This window comes from Oryx dammah, unplaced genomic scaffold (genome assembly GCF_014754425.2).
Source record: "Oryx dammah isolate SB20612 unplaced genomic scaffold, SCBI_Odam_1.1 HiC_scaffold_17, whole genome shotgun sequence".
Lineage (NCBI taxonomy): Eukaryota > Metazoa > Chordata > Mammalia > Artiodactyla > Bovidae > Oryx > Oryx dammah.
In genome coordinates, this window is record NW_024070201.1 from 1,234,803 (window position 1) to 1,259,203 (window position 24,401).

General features: G+C 38.3%; 1 protein-coding gene across 3 annotated transcripts in view; it reads right to left on the reverse strand.

Moving 5' to 3' along the window:
- MRE11 (MRE11 homolog, double strand break repair nuclease) overlaps nucleotides 1-24,401 on the reverse strand; it is a 79,504-nt gene that overhangs the window by 20,328 nt on the left and 34,775 nt on the right. For all 3 annotated transcript variants that reach the window (XM_040257811.1, XM_040257812.1, XM_040257813.1), the window contains 6 exons: nucleotides 24,185-24,311; nucleotides 21,147-21,247; nucleotides 19,615-19,788; nucleotides 13,231-13,293; nucleotides 3,951-4,170; nucleotides 2,728-2,808 (listed from right to left, as the gene is read on the reverse strand). In XM_040257811.1, coding sequence (XP_040113745.1) covers nucleotides 2,728-2,808; nucleotides 3,951-4,170; nucleotides 13,231-13,293; nucleotides 19,615-19,788; nucleotides 21,147-21,247; nucleotides 24,185-24,311 — 766 coding nt within the window. The remainder of the gene's footprint in view (nucleotides 1-2,727; nucleotides 2,809-3,950; nucleotides 4,171-13,230; nucleotides 13,294-19,614; nucleotides 19,789-21,146; nucleotides 21,248-24,184; nucleotides 24,312-24,401) is intronic.

Consider the following 24,401-nt stretch of genomic DNA (forward strand, 5'->3'; position numbering starts at 1 on the left):
ATTAGTACTATCAGTGGTTTTATCAACCTAAGGCAAAATATTTAGTTCAATTCCCTCGTCTATAAAAGAGGAAGTACGTGAAATTGTTCTTAAGTCTTCCAGTCTCAAGCAGAGACATTACTTTGCTGACTAAGGTCCGTCTAGTCAAGGCTATGGTTTTTCCTGTGATCATGTATGGATGTGAGAGTTGAACTGTGAAGAAGGCTGAGTGCTGAAGAATTGATGCTTTTGAAGTGTGATGTTGGAGAAGACTCTTGAGAGTCCCTTGGACTGCAAGGACATCCAACCAGTCCATTCTGAAGGAGATCAGCCCTGGGATTTCTTTGGAAGGAATGATGCTAAAGCTGAAACTCCAGTACTTTGGCCACCTCATGCGAAGAGTTGACTCATTGGAAAAGACTCCGATGCTGGGAGGGATTGGGGGCAGGAGGAGAAAGGGACGACCGAGGATGAGATGGCTGGATGGCATCACTGACTCGATGGACGTGAGTCTGAGTGAACTCCGGGAGTTGGTGATAGACAGGGAGGCCTGGGGTGCTGTGATTCATGGGGTCGCAAAGAGTCGGACACGACTGAGCGACTGAACTGAACTGAAACTTAAATCTGTGCGTGATTAGCTTTTCCCATCTGTCATCAATGGGGAGCAGTTCTTAACCTAGAGCCCATGGATGGGCTTCTAGGGGATCCTTGAACCCTTTGAAATGGAATATAATTGCATGAGTACTTATTTAAAGACAGGATATGTAGCTTGCAGAATCTATAACTTAAAACAGATTTAAAACCACTGTCTTTAGGACTGTGCAAATCACATCTATTCGATCTTTGACATGAAAGAACTTCATTAATGTAAAGATTTCAATTTTTCCCAGGTTAGCTATCCTAAGTTCCTTCTAAGAGATTTTTTTATATTATATGGTTTCTCTTCTGAATGATCATATAAAGCTGATATCCTTCTTGAAATATGGTTCCAAAGATGAGCACAGTATTCTTGACATGATACATCCAATCAGCTCAGAGAGAGAACATCCTTGCTGTAGAGAAGCACTGCTTCTATAAATACTGCTTTAGGCACTGAGAGGGTAACAGACAGGAAGGCTAGGGGTCTCCAAACGGAGGAAATAGGCTGCAAGTGTCAGAGGATTTTATCTCTCTTAAGCGGCAGGAGGAATCAAACTACAAGTATCAGATTTTTTTCCTTCTCTATACAAAATTAAAAGGTTTCTTTTAAAATTCTGTGTTGCCATGACGACACTTGGTTCCACCTGAACTTAACTTTTCTCAAACCTTGAGCTAACCAATATGTTTTTCTTATGGAAATACTTTTCTTAAGCTATGTTAATGAACTATGTCTTTCTTCAAATCAGTTCCCTTAAGAGACTCAGAACTGATAATGGCTCAACGAACCAGTATGTTTTACTCAAATAATTGTTCTCCTAATCTATGTTAATGAAACTCTGTATTTGCTTGGAAACCTGCCTTTCTTCAAGATTCATGTCAATGGCTTTATGGCCCAGGATGACTCACCTTGTGCCAACATATGTCAAAATGCACGCTGTGGGTGAGGGGCCTGGTGCTGGTCTCTGAGTTTTGAGATATTTCCTTTCTCCAACTAGCACCTTGCTAGTAGTTATATAACATCCAGCTAAAGGCTAGCAGGGAGACACTCTTTCCTCCCACTTCTGATGTCTATGTCCATAAGCCTTCTCTATCTCTTTTATACTTTAATAAAACTTTATCACACAAAATCTCTGAGTGATTGAGCCTCGTCACTGGCCCCAGATTGAATTTCTCTCCTCCGAAGAGCAAGAATCCTGGTGTCTTTCATGTTTTAGCAACAGCATTTCAGGCACCATCAGACTGAAACAGTTAGATCAACCTTTGCACAACCTTAGTGACCTAAGTCTTTCTTACTTGGTTTCCTCCTAGTATCACATACTTCTCAGAACTCTCTCTGTGTAGCCATCCTCTTGGACATATATACAGCATGTATTTACCCTTTATAAATTTCATCTTGTAGATTTATCCCAACTCTCCAATCTGTCAAAAATTAATCTCTAATAATAAGATAATATAAATACAATACATATATACTCTCAATTGAAAGGAGAAAAAAAATCACCTATTTTAACATATATTTTCACAAATCTGACTTATAATTTCTGCTGATCTCATAAACTATAATATTAAAAATAGTTTATTAAATTTTTATACATTATTATCTAAACAGTTTATAAAAAATTGGTTCCCTTAGTCTGAGGCTAGCTTTCAGACACAACACATATACAAAATCAATGCATAGAATTCTGACTGTAGTTTCCCTTGAAAGCAGCTCACATGACTATATTAACAGTAGAGATGGACAAAAGCAGCGTGAGAAAAGCAAGTTAACAGTATGTTAAGAAGCAGTTCCTTGTCTCTTAATCACTGTTGATACACTGACCAACTGCCTTTTCTATGTCTCAGTGATCCCTCTATTAAAGGGAAATCATCAGATCTAATATCAGATATCATAAAAAATAACATGTTAGAGCTCACCTTCTTCAACAGCCCCCCTGAATGGCAAAGGTCTTTTAAATTAATATGATTTATCCTGTGATTCCAATAACTCTTTTGACTCCCCAGTGACGACAACACAAACCAGTAAGACTTATTCATGGGGTTTCCTGGGTCTTCTTGCATTGGAATTTGTAAATAACTGCAAGATGATCACTTGTAGTCTATACTCACCATCTATAATAGACATATTTCTAGACGTTGATGTAGTGGCCTTTGAACCTCTGCCTTGAGTAGAAATCTCCAGACTAGTGCCTGCAGTTAGAATATTGAGCAGTTAATATACAGTCTATCAGTAGCTAAAGTTTTCCTTAAAAAAATAAAAATGAAATCTTAAAAAAGTTATCTCAAAACAGTTTATGTGTAAAATGCCAAAAATATATATACATAAGACGAAACATCTAGAGTTTGATTAGTCAATTTTCTAAGACTATACTTAGGCCACATCTGGTTCATATTGTTCCATTTAAAATATAAGGAAAATATTTATAAATGCAAGGATAATAAAATAATCATCAATAGAATATGGAGACTTTTCTGCTTGGAGATTTTTAACTAAAGTACTACCCATTTTAACCAGTTTAAAATTCCTATAGGTAAATATTTAATAAAAATAATTTTTAAATATTCCTAGGGATTTTTATACTTCATTAGGAAGTGACTGGGTGAAAGCCTTTATTATTTGGACTACTCAATGACAAAAGTGTCACATTAAACACAATGATGATAATTAATGTTAACTAACATTAAGAAATCAAACTGAGGGCAGTTTTTCTTTGTAAACAAATTTTATAAAGCCATTTTATGATAATGTGGGCATTTGTATCTTATGACACTAACAAAAATAATTTTTAAGATCTGGAGTTTTATTCCTACTATCAGTGGGCCTTAGCTAATCATTTTCCTTAAGTGTTTCATTCACTATTACTTTGTATATGTGAGAGTAAATGTATTGATTAAATATACCCAATATGTAAGAAAAACTGAAATTTTTTTCTTTTTTTTCTTTGGGCTGTGCAGTGAGACTTGAGGGATCTTAATTCCCTGACTAGGGATTGAACCCACACCCTTAGCAGTGAAAGCTCAAGTCCTAACCACGGGATCTTCAGGAAAATCCCCAAACATAGTGAAATTCTTTTAAAAACTAAGAGAGTAGCTATTAAACTCTTTTATTATATAAAAAAAAATATATATATTAAAAACTTTATGTCATGTGGCTATTCAATATTTAAGTGAAATGTGTATGTCAGAACTACATTAAAGCCTGTCTCAGCACATTATAAAGACAAGTTTTTGAAGGACTGTGTAACTCAATTCTGCCAATGGGAACACAATTCTGAATTTCCTGCACAACTGCTACGTGTGAATGTGTAGGGAAGACAGTACTCGGGGCTAACCTCTTCCTCTCTGTGACCCCCTTCTCGACACTGAATTCTGCCCTCTTCCTCCTCTTTGGCCTCTTCCTCGGCCTCTTCCTTTGTTGGCTGCCACTATGATGCTATCGTCAGAGTCATCAGCCATCTGTTCTGCCAAATCTATACTCATAAGGTCTTCAGGAGTCAAGGCGGAAGCAGCATCCTCTGACTGAGATCTGAGGGCTCTGGCCCTACTCATGGCCTGACAGGGATGATAAGAGGAAAGCACGTTACTGGACAATGCAGCATCCTCCCAACTCATTAATCTGGTCACTCTGGTGAACATCTCATATTGCCAAACTGTCTAAACTATTATTTTTCAATAATTATACTGTTGTTGTTGTTGTTCAATCACTCAGTTGTGTCTGACTCTTTGCAACCCCATGGGCTGCAACGTGCCAGGCTTCTCTGTCCTTCACTATCTCCCGGAGTTCACTCAAACTCAGGTTGATTGAATCAGTGATGCCATCCAACCATCTCATCCTCTGCCGCCCCCTTTTCCTCAGTCACACTAAAAAATGCAATACAAGAGAAGCCTTCTCCACCAGCAATCAAATTCAGTGCCTGTGATTTGCCAGATCGATTTGCAATACTACCTATTAAAGGAGACCTTTTAAAAGGTATACTAAGGAGAATAAAATTTCACAAAATCAGAAGTTTCAGAACTGGGAGGAATGGCAATTCTGGCAGGAGTTAGCAATCAACCCTAATTCAACAGGCTTCCCAGGTGGTGCCAGTGGTAAAGAACCTGCCTGCCAATGCAGGAGACATAAGAGATGAGTTCAATCCCTGGGTTGGGACGATCCTCTGGAGGAGGGCCTGACAACCTCCTCTTGTCAGGAAAACAAGAGGAGAAAATCCCAGGGACAGAGGTACCTGGTGGGTTACAGTCCATAGAGTTGCAAAGAGTTGGACATGATGGAACTGACTTAGTACACGTGCATACATACCTAATTCAACACCACCATTTGTAAGAGACTGTCATCATTTGAACTTCTCTATACAATGGGCTATTGATAAATAATAACAAGAAAAAACCTCACGAAAAATAACTTCTATCTCTGAGTGATGACATTTTAGGGTGCTTTTCTTTTTTTCATTATTAATGAATATTACAAATTTGCTACAATATACATTTTCTAACATATGACTTTTATAATCAGAAAGACAAAAGCAATAATTTCTTACAAATATATATAAAAAAAGTTAAGTAGAACAAAACAACTGAAAGCCTGGAAAAGGATAAAAACCTTTAGGATCAAGATTTTAATTTAATAAATTTTAATTTAGAAAGAAACTGTCTAAAAAAAACCAGTTTGAGACTTAATGAACTATCCTGAATAACTCTGAAGTGACTATAGATTTCCTGATTAAAAACAAAAAGAGAAATGCTGCTCTGATCTCTTCCTTTAAATCTATCAAAATGTAACAAGAAAAAACAAAAATTTTTTTTAATGTTTTCAATTAAATTAGAAAAATGCTCTACCCACAAAACACAAAGCCTAGGAGGAAAGAGTTAATGGGGAGGAGAGTGAATATCTGGCTTGGCTAAGGGAGAAGGTTGAAGAGTTTCAGACAGTGTAGAGAGATCCAAAATTGATCTATCCCTCCCAAGAGACCATGACAACAGTCTCTCTTGCTTAGAATGACAAGTTCTGAAAACAGGCAGCTATGGACAGACAGGGCTAACTGAGGAGATGAGAACAAAGCAGGCAGGGCAGAAGCAGGAGTGAAGTGGTGGTGGGAGGGAACCAAGCTTCACGATGAGGCACTTGCTGGAGTGGAACAGCTAACTCACTACAAGTGCTCAACATGGCATTACAACTCAAAAAGAAAAAACTTCAGGGAATACAACAAAAAACATAACAAAAAAACTGTAAAGATTTCAATTCATCTTTCTTGTCCCAGATAAAGTATGGCCAATCCTCATAATTTTCACATCCCATATATGCAAATTCACCTACTTGCCAAAATGTTTTTGTAAGCCCCAAACAATACTCCTGATGTTTTTGTGGTCATTTATGGGCATGTGCAGAGTGGTGAAAATTTTTAATTGCCCGAAACACACATTCCCAGATGATGTCAAACAATGTGACACTCAGCCTTCGGGTTTCAGCTCTCATACTTGTAAATGAGTGTCCTTTCGGGAACACATGTAATGCCATGTTGTTCACAATTTTGTGCTTTTAGATGGTGATTTTACTTTTAAAATGGCCCCTGTTGTACTGCTGAAGTATTGTTTACTGTTCCTAAGTGCAGGAAGCTAAGACATGCCTTGTGGAGGAAATACACTTGTCAGATAAGTGTCATTCAGGCATGAGTTACAGGGCTATTGGCCACAAGCTCAATGTTAACGAATCAATGACATATACTAAATAAGGTGTCCTCAAACAGAAACACACACGGAAAAGGTACTGCATTAATCAGTTAGCAAAGATTTTGTAACCAGTGGCTGGCAAGAGCCTATTCTTGTATATCTTCTTGAAGCAGTAAACTCACCCAGTGTTTGTACTGACTTTATAGAATGAAACTACCATAAATAACAGTACATTAAAAAATGTACTAAAGACCTAAATTACATACTAAGGTAGATGTAACTGATACATGTTGAACACTACTCTGAAAATAAATAATATACTTCTTTTCAAGACCCCATGAAATGGTTCAACTGATATACAATGGGATGCTAAGAAAGAGATCAATTCTAAATAGCAAAAAAGAATATCATACTTTCTCATCACAGTGCAATAAAATTAAAAATTAAAATACCCTGACTTCAAATTGCAAAATAAAACAAAAAGTACAGAATATCTAGAAAATTATAATAAAAATACTGAATATCAGAACAGATGAAACTACTTTAAAATGAATTGTTAAATTAAAGCGAAGAAATGAGAATGGAGGGGGAAAAAAGATCTAAGGAAAATGAAAAGAATTATGACAAAGCACTCTGCTCAATTCTAAGTAATTTGGAAAATAAATGACCTCAACTAAACCAAGACAGTCTCAACAGACTAATTAACAAACAACATTTTGAGAAAATTATTAAAAGATCTACACTCCAGAAAACGACCACAACCATAGAGTTTCACAGGTAAACTCTACCAAATCTTCAAAGAACAGATGATTCCATGGCTATTTCGATAGCATTAAGAAAGAAAGCTGGCCAATTTCTTTTTATAAAGCCAGCATAACATGGTACGGAAAACTGACAAAAGACTGCATGCACAGAAGAAAAATTACAGTATCTTACTCATGAATATCAAAGCAAACAAAAGGAATCCAAGGGCACATTGAAAGACCAGTACACCCATTACCAGGGGGTTCCTAAACTGGTACTAAGGATGTGTCAATAATAGAATAGAAAATAATATAATTCACCATATTAACAGAACACAGGAGGAAGAACCCCACAAGCGTATCTTCACAGATGCAAAAAAGCTTTTGATTCATTACCTATTCCAGACTTAAACAAACAAAAAACCCTCAGGAATAAGAGGAGACCTCTTTTACATGACAAAAACCCCTAACTCTGCTACACAAACACTTGCTTTCACCTGAGTGCTCTTATAAATCAATTAGAGAAAGGCCAATGACCTAGGCAAAAAAAAAACAATACTCTATGTAAAGAACATGACAAAATGTTTCATATAATGTACTTATAAAAACTGTTCAGACTTACTAGTAATAAAAAAAGTATGAATTAAAAACAACAGTAAGAAATAATTTTTCACCACTTAGATTTGTAAAGCTCATATAGCAATTCCATGTTTAACCTTCTGAGGAATCATCATACTGTTTTCCACAGTAGCTTTTATCTTCCCACTAGCAATGCACGAGCAACCCACTCCAGTACTCTTGCCTGGAAAATCCAATGGACAGAGGAGCCTGGTGGGCTGCAGGCCATGGGGTTGCTAAGAGTCGGACACGACTAAGCGACTTCTTTCACTATTCACGCATTGGAGAAGGAAATAGCAACCTACTCCAGTGTTCTTGCCTGGAGAATCCCAGGGACTCTGGGGTCACACAGAGTCAGACACGACTGAAGCGACTTAGCAGCAGCAGCAATGCACAGGGGTTCCCATTTCTCCATTTTCTTGCCATTATTTGTTACCTTCTAATTTCTTGGAGAACAGCCATTCAAAGGGATACAAAGTGTATCTAATGGTTTTGATCACAATTCCCTAGTGTTTAGTGATATTGAGCATCTTTTCTGTGCTTAGTGGTTAAATGTATCTCTTCTTTAAAGAAATATCTAGGCAAGCCTTCTGTCCATTTTTAAAACAGGTTGTTTCGTTGAATTTTAGAGCTCTTTATATATTCTGGTTATTAATCCTTTATCAGATATATGATTTGCAAATATTTTCTCTCATCCTACTGGCTGCCTCTTCACTCCATTAATAGCACTTGGTATTACAGCTTAAAAAAAGATATGGACCCTGAATCAAATTCAGATAGAACATAAGAAAGATATCAGAGGCCAGTCCAACTATGAACTTTGGATCAGACTAAGAATAGTTTCTACATTTTTAAAGGCCTGTTAAAAAAAAAAAAAGTGACATATACCACAGATGGCCAGCAAAGCCTAAATATTTACTACTGATATTTGGCTTTTTATTTAAATAGGAACCTACAATTAAAGAAAATACTTGAGAGTTTTTCTATGTGAACAAGACATTAAAGCATGTTTTTTATCTCTAAAGGAAAAACTAATGCTTTTGTTTGTCTAAGTAATTTAAGTATGATACTGGGATTCATGTTCTGAGCTAAATAATTCTACAAAGCTGTGAATTACACCTTGGGAAAGGCTCGAACTTCATTAGTCAAGTTCTAAATAGTATCAGTTCAGTTCAGTTTGGTGTCACTCAGTCGTGTCCAACTCTTTGTGACCCCATGGATTACAGCACACCAGACTTTACTGTCCATCACCAACTCCCAGAGTTTACTCAAATTCATGTCGACTGAGTCAGTGATGCCATCCAACTATCTCATCCTCTGTTGTCCCCTTCTTCTTCCACCTTCAATTTTTCCCAGCATCAGGGTCTCTTCAAATGAACCAGTTCTTCACATCAGGTGGCCAAATATTGGAGTTTCACCTTTTGCATCAGTCCTTCCAATCAATATTCAGGACTGAGTTCCTTTGAAATAGACTGGTTGAATCTTCTTGCAGTCCACAGGACTGTCTCTCAAGAGTCTTCTCCAACACCACAGTTCAAAAGCATCAATTCTTCAGTGCTCAGTTTTCTTTATATTCCAACTCTCACGTCCATACACGACTAGTGGAAAAACCATAGCTTTGACGAGACAGATCTTTCTTGGCAAAGTAATGTCTGCTTTTTAATATGCTGTCTAGGTTGGTCATAGCTTTTAATGACCAAGCATCTTTTAATTTCATGGCTGCAGTCACCATCTGCAGTGATTCTGGAGCCCCACAAAAATAAAGTCTGTCACTGTTTCTATTGTTTCTCCATCTATCTGCGATGAAGTGATGGAACCAGATGCCATGATCTTAGTTTTCTGGATATTGAGTTTTAAGCCAACTTTTTTACTCTCCTCTTTCACTTTCATCAAGAGGCTCTTTAGTTCTTCACTTTCTGCCATAAGGGTGGTATCATCTGCATATCTGAGGTTAGTGATATTTCTCCTGGGAATTTCTCCCGGGAATCTTGATTCCAGCTTGTGTTTCATCCAGTCTAGCATTTCTCATGATGTACTCTGCATATAAGTTAAATAAGCAGGTGACAATATACAGCCTTGATGTACTCCTTTCCCGATTTAGAACTAGTCTGTTGTTCCATGTCCAGCATACAGATTTCTCAGGAGTCAGGTAAGGTGGTCTGGTATTCCCATCTCTTTAAAAATTTTCCACACTTTGTTGTGATCCAAACAGTCAAAGGTTTTGGCGTCGTCAATAAAGCAAAAGTAGATGTTTTTCTGGAACTCTCTTGCTTTTTCGATGATCCAGCGGATGTTGGCAATTTGATCTTTGGTTCCTCTGCCTTTCCTAAATCCAGCTTGAACATCTCAAAGTTCACGGTTCACATAATGTTGAAGTCCAGCTTGGAGAATTTTGAGCACTACTTTGAAGTGTGTCAGAGGAGTGCAACTGTGCAGTAGTTATAACATTCTCTGGCATTTCCTTTCTCTGGGATTAGAATGAAAACTGACCTTTTCCAGTCCTGTGGCCAATGCTGAGTTTTCCAAATTTGCTGGCATATTGAGTGCAGCACTTTCACAGCATCAACTTTTAGGATTTAAATTAGCTCAGCTGGAATTCCATCACCTCCACTAGCTTTGTTCATAGTGATGCTTCCTAAGGCCCACTTGACTTCACATTCCAGGATGTCTGGCTCTTGGTGAGTGATCACACCATCGTGGTTGTCTCGGTCATGAAGATATTTTTTATACAGTGCTTCTGTGTATTCTTGCCACCTTTTCTTAGTATCTTCTGCTTCTGTTAGGCCATACCATTTCTGTCCTTAATTGTGCCCATCTTTGCACAAAATGTTCCCTTGGTATCTCTCTTTTCCTGAAGCGATCTCTAGTCTTTCCCATTCTATTGTTTTCCTCTCTTTCTCTGCAGTGATCACTGAGGAAGGCTTTCTTATCTTGCCTTGCTATTCTTTGGAACTCTGCACTCAAATGGGTATATCTTTCCTTTTCTCCTTGGCTTTTGGCTTCTCTTCTTTTCTCAGCTATTTGTAAGGCCTCCTCAGACAGCCATTTTGCCTTTTTGCATTTCTTTTTCTTGGGGATGGTCTTGATCACTGCCTCCTGTACAATGTCACGAACCATCCATAGTTCTTCAGGCACTCTGTCTATCAGATCTAATCCCTTGAATCTTTGTCATTTACACTGTATAATCCTAAGGGATTTAATTTAGGTCATACCTCAATGGTCTAGTACTTTTTTCAATTTAAGTCTGAATTTGGCAATAAGGAATTCATAATCTGAGCCACAATCAGATCCTGGTCTTGTTTTTGCTGACTGTATAGAGCTTCTACATCTTTGGCTGCAAAGAATATAATCAATCCGATTTTGGTATTGACCATCTGGTGAAGTCCATGTGTAGAGACATCTCCTATGTTGTTGGAAGTGGGTGTTTGCTATGACAAGTGAGTTCTTGTGGCCAAACTCTGTTAGCCTTTGACCTGCTTCATTCTGTACTCCAAGGCTAAACTTGCCTGTTTCTCCAGGTATCTCTTGACTTCCTACTTTTGCATTCCAGTCCCTTAAAATGAAAAGGACATCTTTTTTGGGTGTTATATATTACAGGTCTTGTATATTTTCATAGAACCAGTCAACTTCAGCTTCTTCAGCATTACTGATCAGGGCATAGACTTGGATTACTGTGTTACTGAATGGCTTAGCTTGGAAACGAACAGATATCATTCTGTCATTTTTGAGACTGCACCCAACTACTTCGTTTCAGACTCTTATGGACTATGAGGGATACTCCATTTCTTCTAACAGATTCTTGCCCACAGTAGTAGATATAATGGTCACCTGAATTAAATTCACCCATTCCAGTCCATTTTAGAGCACTGATTCCTAAAATGTTGATGTTCACTCTTGTCATCTCTTGTTTGACCACTTCTAGTTTACCTTGATTCATGGACCTAACATTCCAGGTTCCCATGCAATATTCTTCTTTACAGCATCAGAGTTTACTTCCATCACCAGTCACCTCCACAACTGGGTGTTATTTTTGCTTTGACTCAGTCTCTTCATTCTTTTTGGAATTACTTCTCCACTCTTTTCCAATAACATATTGGGCACCTGCGGACCTGGGGAGTACATCTTTCAGTGTCAGATCTTTGTGCCTTTCATACTTTTCATGGGATTCTCAAGGGAAGAATGCTGAAGTGGTTTGCCATGCCTTTCCCCAGTGGACCACATTTTGTCAGAACTCTCCACCATAACCCACCTATCTTGAGTGGCCCTATACAGAGTGGCTTATAGTTTCATTGAGTTAGACAAGGCTGTGGTCCTTGTGAGCAATTCCAGCTCTTTCCAATTCACCACCTGTCAGCTACTGCTGCTTCTGCTAAGTCGCTTCAGTTGTGTCTGACTCTGTGTGACCCCATAGATGGCAGCCACCAGGCTCGCCCATCCCTGGGATTCTCCAGGCAAGAGTACACCTGTCAGCTACAGTTCTGAAATATTTAGGGAACGAAAATGGACTAATGGGACAGTTGTATGAATTCAGTGAGGATGAAACTTCTGGTCATAAGGATTAAATTTTTCTGCATATCTCTGTCTCACATACTAAACTGAGACTCTCTGGGGGACCCAGGCCATCTTTTTCAAGTTTATATCCCTAATAGAAAACACAATGGCTACCCATAACAGGTACTATAGAAAATGCTGAAGGAAAGCAATCAAAAGTCCAAAATAAATAATTGATAAAATAATTTTTAAGTACTAGACAGCAATCATCCAACACTTACAGCAATTAAAAAATAGGAAAATATATTTCAATTTGAATTTCAATCATGAATTCACCAAGTACCAGACAGAGGCCCAAAGTTTAAGTTAACAGCTGCTAACCTCAAATTCCTAATCTACAAAGAGATGGAAAAGACAGTGATGAGGGCAATCAAGCAAATTTCAAGTTTAGAAAGACCAGTGGACACTGTGTATTTACCTTTAATGACACTGCTAACCAAAACACTAAATTTCTTCTTTTTTGCTGCAAACAATATCAGCTGGGGTAAGGTTTTACCTTATATTGATAAGATGCTCTAATAGCAGTTGGGAATTATTTTGACTAATAAGAACTCTTCAAACTATTATTCCTGCCCCCTGCCCTCCCACTCCATACACGTATCAACAATTAGTTACGTTTTCAACAATAGCAGAAGGTTAAAAAGAGAATATCAGCAACCAGAATATTTGTAGGTTGAACTGGAATAAGTCAAAGGCAGCTGTCATCAGCAACCCCTACTCATTCCCACCCACCAAACCAAGATCCTGTAGACTAACTAAAGTCAAGTCGCTCAGTCGTGTCCAACTCTTTTCGACCCCATGGACACCAGGCTTCTCCGTCCATGGGATCTTCTAGGCAAGAGTACTAGAGTGGGTTGCCTGTTCCTTCTCCAGGGAACTTCCCGACCCAGGGATCGAACCTAGGTCTACCCGCATTGTAGACAGACGCTTTACCATCTGAGCCACCAGGGAAGTCTGCCTGACTAAGTAAACCTACTAGTTATTCTGATTTAACAAGCTGACACATATGCAAAGGAATTAACAGCAAAATTACCTCTCGAACTTCATCATCTTCTTCATTCGTATTCTTTTGTCGGCTTTCTCTGAAACGACGTACCTGGATTGTAACAGAAAAATTTACAAATATGTTACAAACATGTCTGTTATGTAAATACAAAACTGCTTAACAGATGCTTTTCATTTCAACATAAAACTTGGAAATTCAAGTAAAGTTTTGTTTCACAAAAGATTAAAGAAGTCATATTTTCCAGTGCTGCTGCTAAGTCGCTTCAGTCGTGTCCAACTCTATGTGACCCCATAGACAGCAGCCCACCAGGCTCCCCCATCCCTGGGATTCTCCAGGCAAGAACACTGGAGTGGGTTGCCATTTCCTTCTCCAATGCATGAAAGTGAAAAGTGAAAGTGAAGTCGCTCAGTCGTGTCCGACTCCACGGGCTGCAGCCTACCAGGCTCCTCCATCCATGGGATTTTCCAGGCAAGAGAACTGGAGTGGACTGCCATTGTCTCCTCCAGTGACTTACATTAAAAATTCAGAAATGTACTCTAAGAAAAATTGGCCATAAACAAAATTATATTACCTGCTGCCAAAATGGCCCCTGTCATTGAAAAACAGCCAGTCAGACTACAGAGGAAGAACCTGCAATGTCCTATGGGTGTTATACTTCAGTAAAATAGCTAGTAACAAAAACCTCTCTTTTAACAGGTTTGAGTTATTACACTACACAAATTATCCTTAGGCTCCTGGCTGTAAGTCATCCAAGAGGCTCTCTAAAATAGTGTCCCAAATGGGTGGGCCCTTGAAGATCTATTTTGTTAACAGTCAACCACTGAAAGTTTAATGATTGCAAACCCTGGTCCTGGTGCCACGAAGGATACAGAGCTTCCTTTGTTACCAGTTGCTGCTCACAAAGCTCTTACAATTTAGTTATGCAGCTGGAGACATGCTCCATTTATTTAATAATTTACTCGGTACATATTTACAAGCCACTAAGTACCAGGTACTACTGTAGGAGTGGAGAATACAACAATGAACAAGAGTCAGAAAGTGTGCCCTTAAGGAGCTTATAATCACCGTGTGCGTGTGTCTGTGTTAGAAAATCAGAAACAAAATAAGCTATATTGTATTTTAGAAGGTGTATGGGATGAAGTGTAGTTGGAATCAGCTATGGCACCCCACTCCAGTACTCTTGCCTGGAAAATCCCATGGATGGAGGAGCTTGATATGCTGCAGTCCATGGGATCTCGAAGAGTCTGACATGACTGAGTGACTTCACTTTCATGCACTGGAGAAGGAAATGGCAACCCACTCCAGTGTTCTTGCCTGGAGAATCCCAGGGATGGGGGAGCCTGGTGGGCTGCCGTCTATGGGGTCGCACAGAGTAGGGCACGACTGAAGTGACTTAGCAGCAGACTGGGAAAACTCTGTCCTTACCTCTGAGGAGCCTCTGGCATTCCCAGTGTCAATTTACTGATGGTTTCCTACCTGGATGTGCAGTTAGCATGGCTTATGTGAACAGAGGGGCATAAAAAAAACCCTGTCAACTTCTGCACGTATCTTGCTATGCATCCAGTCCTGGGTGCACGGTGTGCATATAAGGAGAGGAGGAGTGGATGCCTGGCATTTCCCAGACCCCTAATGCCTGCCTATACTCCTCCCTCTTGCCAAACTATACCAGCTGCCTTTAAATAAAAACCTTGAGTATGCTCAGTGGAGTCTTAGGAGTCCTTTTAAGTATGTGAACCTGTGAAATTTTTGCAAAAGGTGTTACGTGCTCCCAGAGAAATAATGCAGGAAGAGGGACAGGGAGTGCCAAGGAGAGGCTACAGGTGATCATCAAAGGTCTCACTGAGAAGGCAAAAAAGTGATAAAGTGGCAAGGATTTTAAAAAGTAGGGAATGAAGTTCGCAAGTACCTGGGGGAAATCATTCCAATCAAAAGAATACATGCAAAGGCACTGGGGCAGAAACACTGTATGTTTAAAACAGCAAGGAGGATGCTGGGCTTGAGCAGACAAGTGGCTGAAGAAGTTACAGAAACCAGATCCAGTAAAGCCTTGGGAACAACTGCTAAGGGGTTTTTCTTCTCCAGCAGGAGTGACTTCATCTGAATTACTTTAGGACCACCAACAGCGGAACTGAGGATAGAACGGTAGAGGACAAGAAACACGGGCAGAACAGGGAGACCAGTTTGGAGGCAACAGGAGCAATTAAGGTGAGAAACAGCCATGCCTTAGACCACTGATAGTGATGGAGGTGGTGAGAAACATTCACATTCTGTCACAAACAGTATAGATTCTGAAGGTAGAGCTAAAGGATTTCCAGGCAGGATACAGGTGACAAGAAGAGAGGAATCAAGGATGACTTCAAGGTTGATCGCCTGAGCAAATGGAAGAATGGTGCTTCCACTAGAACCTTACAGGTAGACTAGGGGCTAAGGATCAGTGTCTCAGATTGGGAATGCTGGAAGCTGAGAAGGTCTCCTGAATACCTGAGTGGGAACATTCAGCAGGCTCTTGACTACAGAAGACTTGAGCTGACATAAGAGTTCTGGGCTAGACTTTTGAAAAGTCATCACCAAACTAATGTTGGTATTTAAAGCCAGGAAGTTGGATGAGAATACAAAAGGAATGTGTAGATAAAGAAGGGGTCAAAGGACTGAATTCTGGAGACTCCAACGTAAGAGGGTTAGAGAGGTGAGAGGAACCAATAGAGACTGAGACTGAGAAGACACAGATAATGAGGTGGGAAGACAACCACAAGAGTGTGGAGCCCTAAAAGCCAATGGAAAAAAGGCATTAACAAGTGGTCAAGTGAGATTTAAGATGGAGAATGGACAGTAAATTTAGCACTGGAGGTCACTGGTACTTTGACCAGAATAAATTCACTAGAAAGATGGGGTCAAAACCCTAGAATGAATAGGTTTAAGAGAAAAATGAAGGCAAAGATTCTGGGCATGAAAATATAGAAAAAAATTCTTCTGTGAAAAATGAACAAAGCAGAGTAAGAGCTAAAGGGAAATAAGATCTAGGCACCAGAGTTTTGTTAAATAGCACCATATATGGTATGATTCAGTAAAAGGGGAAAAATATAGGGAAAATAACTGTTTTTTAAAAGATGGCATAGCATGAATAGTACTCCAGGTGGCATATGATATACCAAAATCACTGAGTCATTCACAGATGAGAAATGAGAATCAAGGAAAAAATACAGAGCAGGCATTATGTGCCAGTATACTTAGGACTTACATGTATTCTTTTAATCCTCACAACAACTTTGATGGTAGTCCTATTATCCCTATTTCATGGATGAGGCAGAGATATTAAAATAGCCCACTGACAGTTCCATAGCAAGTAAGGTCATCCAGTCTGCAGTCCATACGCTTAGCCCCCATGCTATACACACACAGACACACAGACACACACACACACTCTCTCTCTCTCTGTCAAAAGTCATGCTGTCACTCCAGGTGTAGATGGTCCTTTTAGAGGGTAGAGTATGAGGAGGGGGACTTGTTTCAGTTTATTTGTTTAGAGTAGCTTGGGTTCACAACAAAATTAAAAGGAAGTTACCTAGATTTCCCATACACCCTATCCCACACATGCACAGCCTCCCCTGTTAATATCAACATCCCCCACCAGAACTATTCAGCTGACACTCCACACTCCATACTCTGTATCACCCAAACTCCAGAATTTACCTTAAAGCTCACTCTTGGTGCTGTGCATTCTATGAGGCTGGACAAATGTATATGTATACATGTATAATCCACCACTTTAGTCTGATACAGTATAGTTTCTCTGTTCTAAAAAACCTCTGTGAATCTATCTATTCATCCTCTCACCCCACCCTCACCCAACCACATCTTTTTACCAAGTCCATAGTTTTACCTTTTCCAGAATGTTACACAGTAAGAAGTCATGTTCAGTACATCAAGTTACTTTTTCAGATTGGCTTCATTCACTTGGTAATATGCATTTAAGGTTCCTCCATGTCTTTTAAATGCTTGATAGGTCATTTCATTTTAGTACAGAATAACACTTCCTTATCTAGATGTTTCACAGTTCACTTATTCATTTCCCTACTGAAGTACATCTTGGTTGCTTCCAAATTTTGGCAGTTATGAATAAAACTGCTATAAATACCATGTGCAGGGTTTTGTTTGGACATAAGTCTTCACCTCTGTTGGGTAAATACCAAGGAGCATGATTGCTGAAGAGCACGGGAAGAGTGTGTTTACTTTTATAAGAAACTGCCCGACTGTCTATCATTCTGCCTTCCCACTAGCAACCTAAGAGTCCCTGTTGCACTATGTCCTCACCAGCATTTGGTGCTGTTGGTGTTCAGGAGTTAGGCCATTCCGATAAGTGTGTAGTAGCTTCATTTCCCTAATGACATGAGATGTGGAGCATCTTTTCATATGCTCACTTGCCAATGGTCTATCTTGGTCTGTCTAGGTCTCTGGTCCATTTTTTAATTGGATTTTTAATATTTTCTTATTGTTGAATTTTAAGAGATTTTTGCATATTTTAGATAATAATCCCTCATCAGATGTTTCTTTTGCAACTATTTTCTCCCAGTCTGTGGCTTGTCTCCTCATTCTTTTTAGTCTTTTGTAGAGGAAAAGTTTTAAATTCTAATGCAGTCTAGATTTTCAACTACTTCTTTAATGAGTCACGCTTTTGCTGCTGAATCTAAAAGTCATTACCATACACAAGGTCATCTAGGTTCTCCTACATTATCTCCTGGGAGTTCTATAGCTTTGCGTTTTACATTTAGTGGGGGACAGTCATATTATATTTATGACACTTAACTGAGAAATCTACCCATGCTAAAAATTTATCAACCTAACACATCCAGAATCACAGAGTAAGGGGTTTTAAAGTGTGAATTATCTGCCTTCCCTGTAAAAGTACCTGGCATTTAATATTCCTGGTTGTATAGTAGCTGACATCATTAGGCTTTAAAAGAATTATGTTAAATAATTAAAAGCACAAAAATAAAAGTCAAGTGGAATGAGTTTTAAAAATAATACTTTGTTCTTCTGCTTAGAGGGAATTTGGAAAACACAGGAAATGATCCCTTATAACCCTACTTGAAATAACCACTGATAACATCTGGAATATTTTCTTCCACTTTTTCACATACACACATAGATATACTCACACAGAAAATAAAAATAACTGGGATCACACTGTGTATAGTTTTACTTCTTTGGAATTCTTTTCCCACTTAACACTGAAAATACTTTTCCATGTTCTTAAAATATAATTTTTAATAGCTGCATAGTATTCTATGGGCTTCCCAGGTGGCACCAGTGGTAAAGCACCCACCTGCCAATGCAGGAGACTCAAGAGACATGGGCTCAATTCCTGGATAGGGAAGATCGCCTGGAGGTGAGCATGGTAACACCCACTCCACTATTCTTGCCTGAGTATCCCATGGACAGAGGAGCCTGGAGAGTCCTAGTCCACAGGGTTGCAAAGAGTCGGACACTACTGAAGTAACTTAGCACATACACATAGTATTCTATAGTATCTATGTGCCAACATTTATTTTACCAAAACATTTCTGATTTCTCCCCTGCAGGTAACACTGAGATAAATTACATCTCATTCAAATCTCTATCTCATTATTGTCTTAAGGAAATTTCCTAGGGCTGAATTAAAGGGCAAATCTTAAGCCTCCTGACATACACTGCCAAAATGCTTTACAGTACAGCTGTTCAAACTCAATACTCTACCAGCAGGGTACTAAATATCTTTAACAAATTGTTGCTACTTTGACAAATAAAAAATTAATTTGAGTTTCTCTGATTATCATAGGTTAAATACCATTTTCATATGCTTATTAGCCATTTGTATTTCTTTTGTGAACCACCTATTCAGGTCCTCTGTTCATTATTTTATTGAAATGTTTAGTAATCTTAAGATTCATAAGAACCTTTTAACATTATATTAAGAATATTAACCTCTTATTCTGCCCACATACAAGTATGTTTTCCATGTCAGTACTATGTCAAAAAATTTTGTTTTTTTGACAATCTGACATGCAAACATTCAAAATTTTCATGTAGTCAAATCTAAAGAGTTTTTCCTCTGCTTTTATGCTTACAGGAACTGCATTTTCTAAGTGAAATTCAAAATCTCAATCAAAACTTACTAAAAAATTGAAGTAGACATTTTTGCCCTATGAGGTTCATTTAAAAGCACTTAACATTCACTAGGTATCAATCATTTTTGAGACTGTATTCTAGACACTTATTAGACATTTTATAATTTAATCCTCATTTTGTGATCTCAATTTTATAGATGAGGAAACTGAACAAATCACAGAAGTAGTGATTTCCCAGAAAGAAATGCAGAGCAACTCTTAAGGAGAGACTATCTAAATATTAGATTTTTCACCCCACATTATTCACCTCTTCATCGATTTTATCTTCTAGTGCATCAATATGACGTTCTTTAAGAAATCGCTGTGTTTTTTCCAACTGATATTTCACTAGTTCCTCTATGGCATCTTTTTCTTCCTTGTCCACAAATTCTTGTACTGCTTCACCCATTCCCCTTTCTGTTAGAAGTGAGAGCTGTACGTTCTGTAAGAGACAGAAAATAGTATTTTCTGATGCAGAAAACAGTATTTTCCCTACAAAACAATTCTATATGAGTAAGGAAAAATACAGAATCAAGGAAAAAGACAAAAAAGTTATCTAGTTACTGGAGGAAAAATGAAGCAAAGCAAAAGAAAACAAAGGACAGTAATTAAGCCTAGAAATATTACGGGCCAACAAAAGCAAAGTATAAACAAGAAACAGGAGTAGAGTTCAGGGCCTATGAAAACAGAGAGGCCTGAGTGGGACGGAGTGCAGAAATGGGAGCTGATTGATGATCAGATTAGGTTGACCAGCGTGGAAGGCAGAACTGTTTGCTGTTTAGTCATTCAGTTGTGTCTGACTCTTTGTGACCCCATGGACTGTAGCCCATCAGACTCCTCTGTCCATGGGATTTCCCAGGAAAGAATACCGGAGTGGGCTGCCATTTCCTTCTCCAAGGCAGAATAGTGGCCCCCCTAAAGATGTCCACATCCTAATCTCTGGGACCCATGAATATGTTACATGGCAAAGGAGAATGAAAGTTACAACTGGAATTAAGATTGCTAATCAGCTGGATACAAAACAGAGATGAGCAGGGACTATATGGGTGGGCTCAGTATAATCACAAGCATCCTTCATAGCAGAAGTGGGACACAGAAAGGAGTCAGAGAGATGTATCTGGGGAAAGACAGCAAGGCAGAAACAATGTTGCTTTCTTTGAAGATGGAAGAAGGGGCCTTGAGCCAAGTAAGGTAGGAACAGTTAGAAGCTGGAGAAGTTGAGAAAATGAATTCTACTCCACAGCTTCCAAAAAGGAACACAGCCCTGCTAATACCTCAATTTTAGTCCACGGAGAAGAGTGAATTTCTGACCTACAAGATTGTTAAAATAATAAATTTACATTGTTTTAAACCACTAAGTTTTCATTGTTTTAAACCACTAAATTTATTTCAGCAGCAACAGGAAGATAACATAACCAGAGGATCTCAAAATGGCATATACTTATGATAATAAGAGTAGCATCACCATCCTGTGGCTATATAATAAAGCAATTCTGAAATTACATTCTGATGCAAAAAAATTAAATCCCGGATTCAAACTTATGTAGCAGAGGTAAAAAGAAAGATAACAACAATAATACACAATAATTGCGGTGTTAATATCTAACATTAATTAAGCAGTTATTTTTCTTGATATATAATAACTATAAATGAGTGTAACTGATTATCACCCTACTTACTTCATGAAAACATTCTGAGGATTCATTTTGTTTAAACTGTCAATTATACATATCCTAAATTGAAATCTATTATTATAAGATCACCACTAATTCAAATGAAGAACTGTAATTAAGAAATTACCTTCTCTGCAGTTTGAAAATACTGTTTTACAAGGTCTTCAACCCTTAGTGTTGCTCCTTCTGAGGGTTTTGAGATGAATTTGCCAAAGTTGATCTCTTCTCCTAGAAAAAACACATCCATGAGGAGAAAAAATAACAGTTTCTATTTTAATGTTGAGGCCTTCCTGGTGGCTCAGTGGTAAGGAATCCACCTACCACTTCAGGAGACATGGGTCAAATCCCTGGATCAGGAAGATCCCCTGGAGAAGGAAATGGCAACCCACTCCCTATTCTTGCCTGGAAAAATCCCACGGATAGACTGTAATCTGTGGCAGACTACAGTCCATAGACACAACTAAGCACACACAGACACCTTAATGTTAAAGTAGCCAAATTCAATGCACATTCCTGTCAGTAGAGGAGGTATGCCCAAACTTTATCAACTGTCAGCTTGCTCAACATAGTAAATTTTGAGACAAAAATATGGCATTTTTGCTAGTTTCAAGAGTTTTCCCCCCCAAGTCTCTACTTCTTTTCCTGATCTCCAAGTAACATGTCTCTCGGCTCCATCCTGAAGAGTGGTCCACAGATCTCTGGGAGTCCCCCATACTGCTTCAGGGGGCTCAATAGTAACACGAAGACATTATTTACGTTTTCCACAGTATTGCCACTTACATTGATGATACAAAAGCAGCCCTGGGTAAAACTGCCAGTGCCTTAGGATGAGTGAAGGCAGTGGTTCTGAGCTCTACTAATAATCATCACCTCGTATTCACAGTTCAAAACAAGACAAAGCAAACAGCCAGTTTCACTAAATAATATCCTTGATGAAACAGCAAAAATTATAAATTAAATCTGAGCCCATAAGTACATATCTGTTTAATATTCTGAGAGACAAATGGGAAGCATGTATAGTAAAGCAGATTTACTACATTCTTATGCAGGATGGTTGTCTCAAAAAACAGTAGGTACAGAATAAAAAGAGTACTGGGTAAGAAGTCAAAAAACATAAGGTCTAGTAATATGCTCTGTTCATAACTTCTGTCAGGGAAAATGAATATTAACTGTCCAGCAGGTGTGCGACATGGTGTGGAAAATACAATAACAACATGACAGGAGACAACCCACAAAAGCTAATGATTACAATAAAAGGTGGTAAGTGCTACAACAGAGCTGAGAAAAAAAAATATGACACACCAAGAAGAAATGAACTTATTTCTTCCCCAAGAAGACTGAAAATAATGTGCAGATAGCAAACGCTATTATCATTTGACTCAAGACTTGCAGAATGAGTTAAGACTCAATAAGCAAAAAAAGTGAAATAAAAAAATATCTTACGCAGAGGGAAAAGTTTTTGCCATGGCTTACAGGATAAAGAGGCACAAAGTTCAGCATGCCTCTTGCAAAGCAGTGAGGACAAGTAAACAGAAATCCTTTTGGAATTTCAAGATGGGAGAATCAATATTACTTCATAAATATGATTACTACATTTTACTATGCCAGACACTATGTTAAGACAATTTACATACAGTATATCTTCCAATCCTTACAACAGTCCTATGAGGCAGGTATAGCTATTATCCTAATTTTGATGACAAGAAAACTAAACATCAGACAGATTAAGCAATTTGCACGATTTCACACATGTAGTTGAAGTAGCAGAGCTGGCCAAAACAACAATTTCATGCTTTCAATACGATACATGAAAGGGTCATTGTTTCCATTCGGCAATTAATGTTTAAGCAAAAAAGGGATCATCAGAACAAAACTGACTATGGATGAAACACAAATAAATAAGAAACCAGTTCTAAACTCCATATTCTCACAAATGCTATACCAATAAAACTCCAAGGAATTGATAAGAATGAATGATTAGAGTAAATCATCATCAATAACTAGCTAAAGTTAACAGCATAAAAACCATTCTCTGATATGGATTGTTTTCCCCTAAAACAGTATTCTATGAGCTCTATTTAAATATCCAAATGACTATTTCAGGCTGAATTAACAGTACACACCATTTTGATCACAATTTAACTATGAAAACAGAAGCTCATTAAATCAGGGTTAATAAAAACCAATGCAGTGTATATGTAAACAAGGGACATATTAATTCTGACTCAATAGTTCTAAGGAGAAGAGCCACTGTATTTAAAAAGGATCAATATTTATTATGAAGAAGCACTATTTCAGTCAGGTGACCTGTTTTTGATAAATGCTAAAATAAAGGCAATTAGTTTTCACAAAACTTAATTAGCCTTTAAGTATGTATCTTTTTAATATTCTGGGACATCTCTTAGGACTGGAATCTTAAATCATATACGCTGTTTTAGCTGTAAAATTTGAGTATATTCTCTAAACATTTAGAATATATAGTAATAATAGGTATGTAAACACTAAATCTATAAAGTATGTGTTGTTAATCAGTAGCATGTTTAAAAAAAAACTATGAAAGCCATCATTTCTTCACTGATACCCGCAGGTTTACAAGCGATTGCTATCTGATTTTTGCCTGCATGCATGTGTGTGTTTAGTCACTAAGTTGTGTCTGACTCTTTGTGAGCCCATGGACTCCTCTGCCATGCTCCTCTGTCCTTGGGATTTTCCAGGCAAGAATACTGTATTGGGTTACCATTTCCTTCTCCAGGGAAATCTTCCTGACCTGGGATCAAATTTACCACAGGTGGCTCAGTGGTAAAGAACCTGCCTACCAATGCAGAAGACATGGGTTTAATCTCTGATCCGGGAAGATCCCACATTCCTTAGAGTAACTAAGCTCGTGCACCACAACAATTGAGCCTGTGTTCTAGAGCCCGGAAACTGCAACTACTGAGCCTACTTGCCAAAACTACTGAAATGCAAGTGCCCTAGAGCCCTGAGCTCTGCAACAGAGAAGCCACAGCAATGAGAAGTTCCCATACCCCAACTACAGAGTTGCCCCCACTCGCCAAAACTAGAGGAAAAACCTGCAAAGAAACAAAGACCGTGTATAGCCAAAAATATACCTTAAAAAGAAAGGTGCTAAAAATATCTTTAAAAAAAAAAAGATAACCAGCTTACCTGTGTTTTCCTTTTGTTCTCTGTGCCTGAAAAAATGGATAACATCTTTTGGATTAGCTACCCGATCCACAAATTTCTGGCTAAAGCGAAGAACACTGAACGGTTCAAAGCCTCCACTATAGTCCACCTGGAAATAAAGAACAAGTTACAAAGGCTAGCAAACAACAGAGCACCAATTTCAGTATTTATGGATAAGACTTTTAAGTTAGTACTGTAT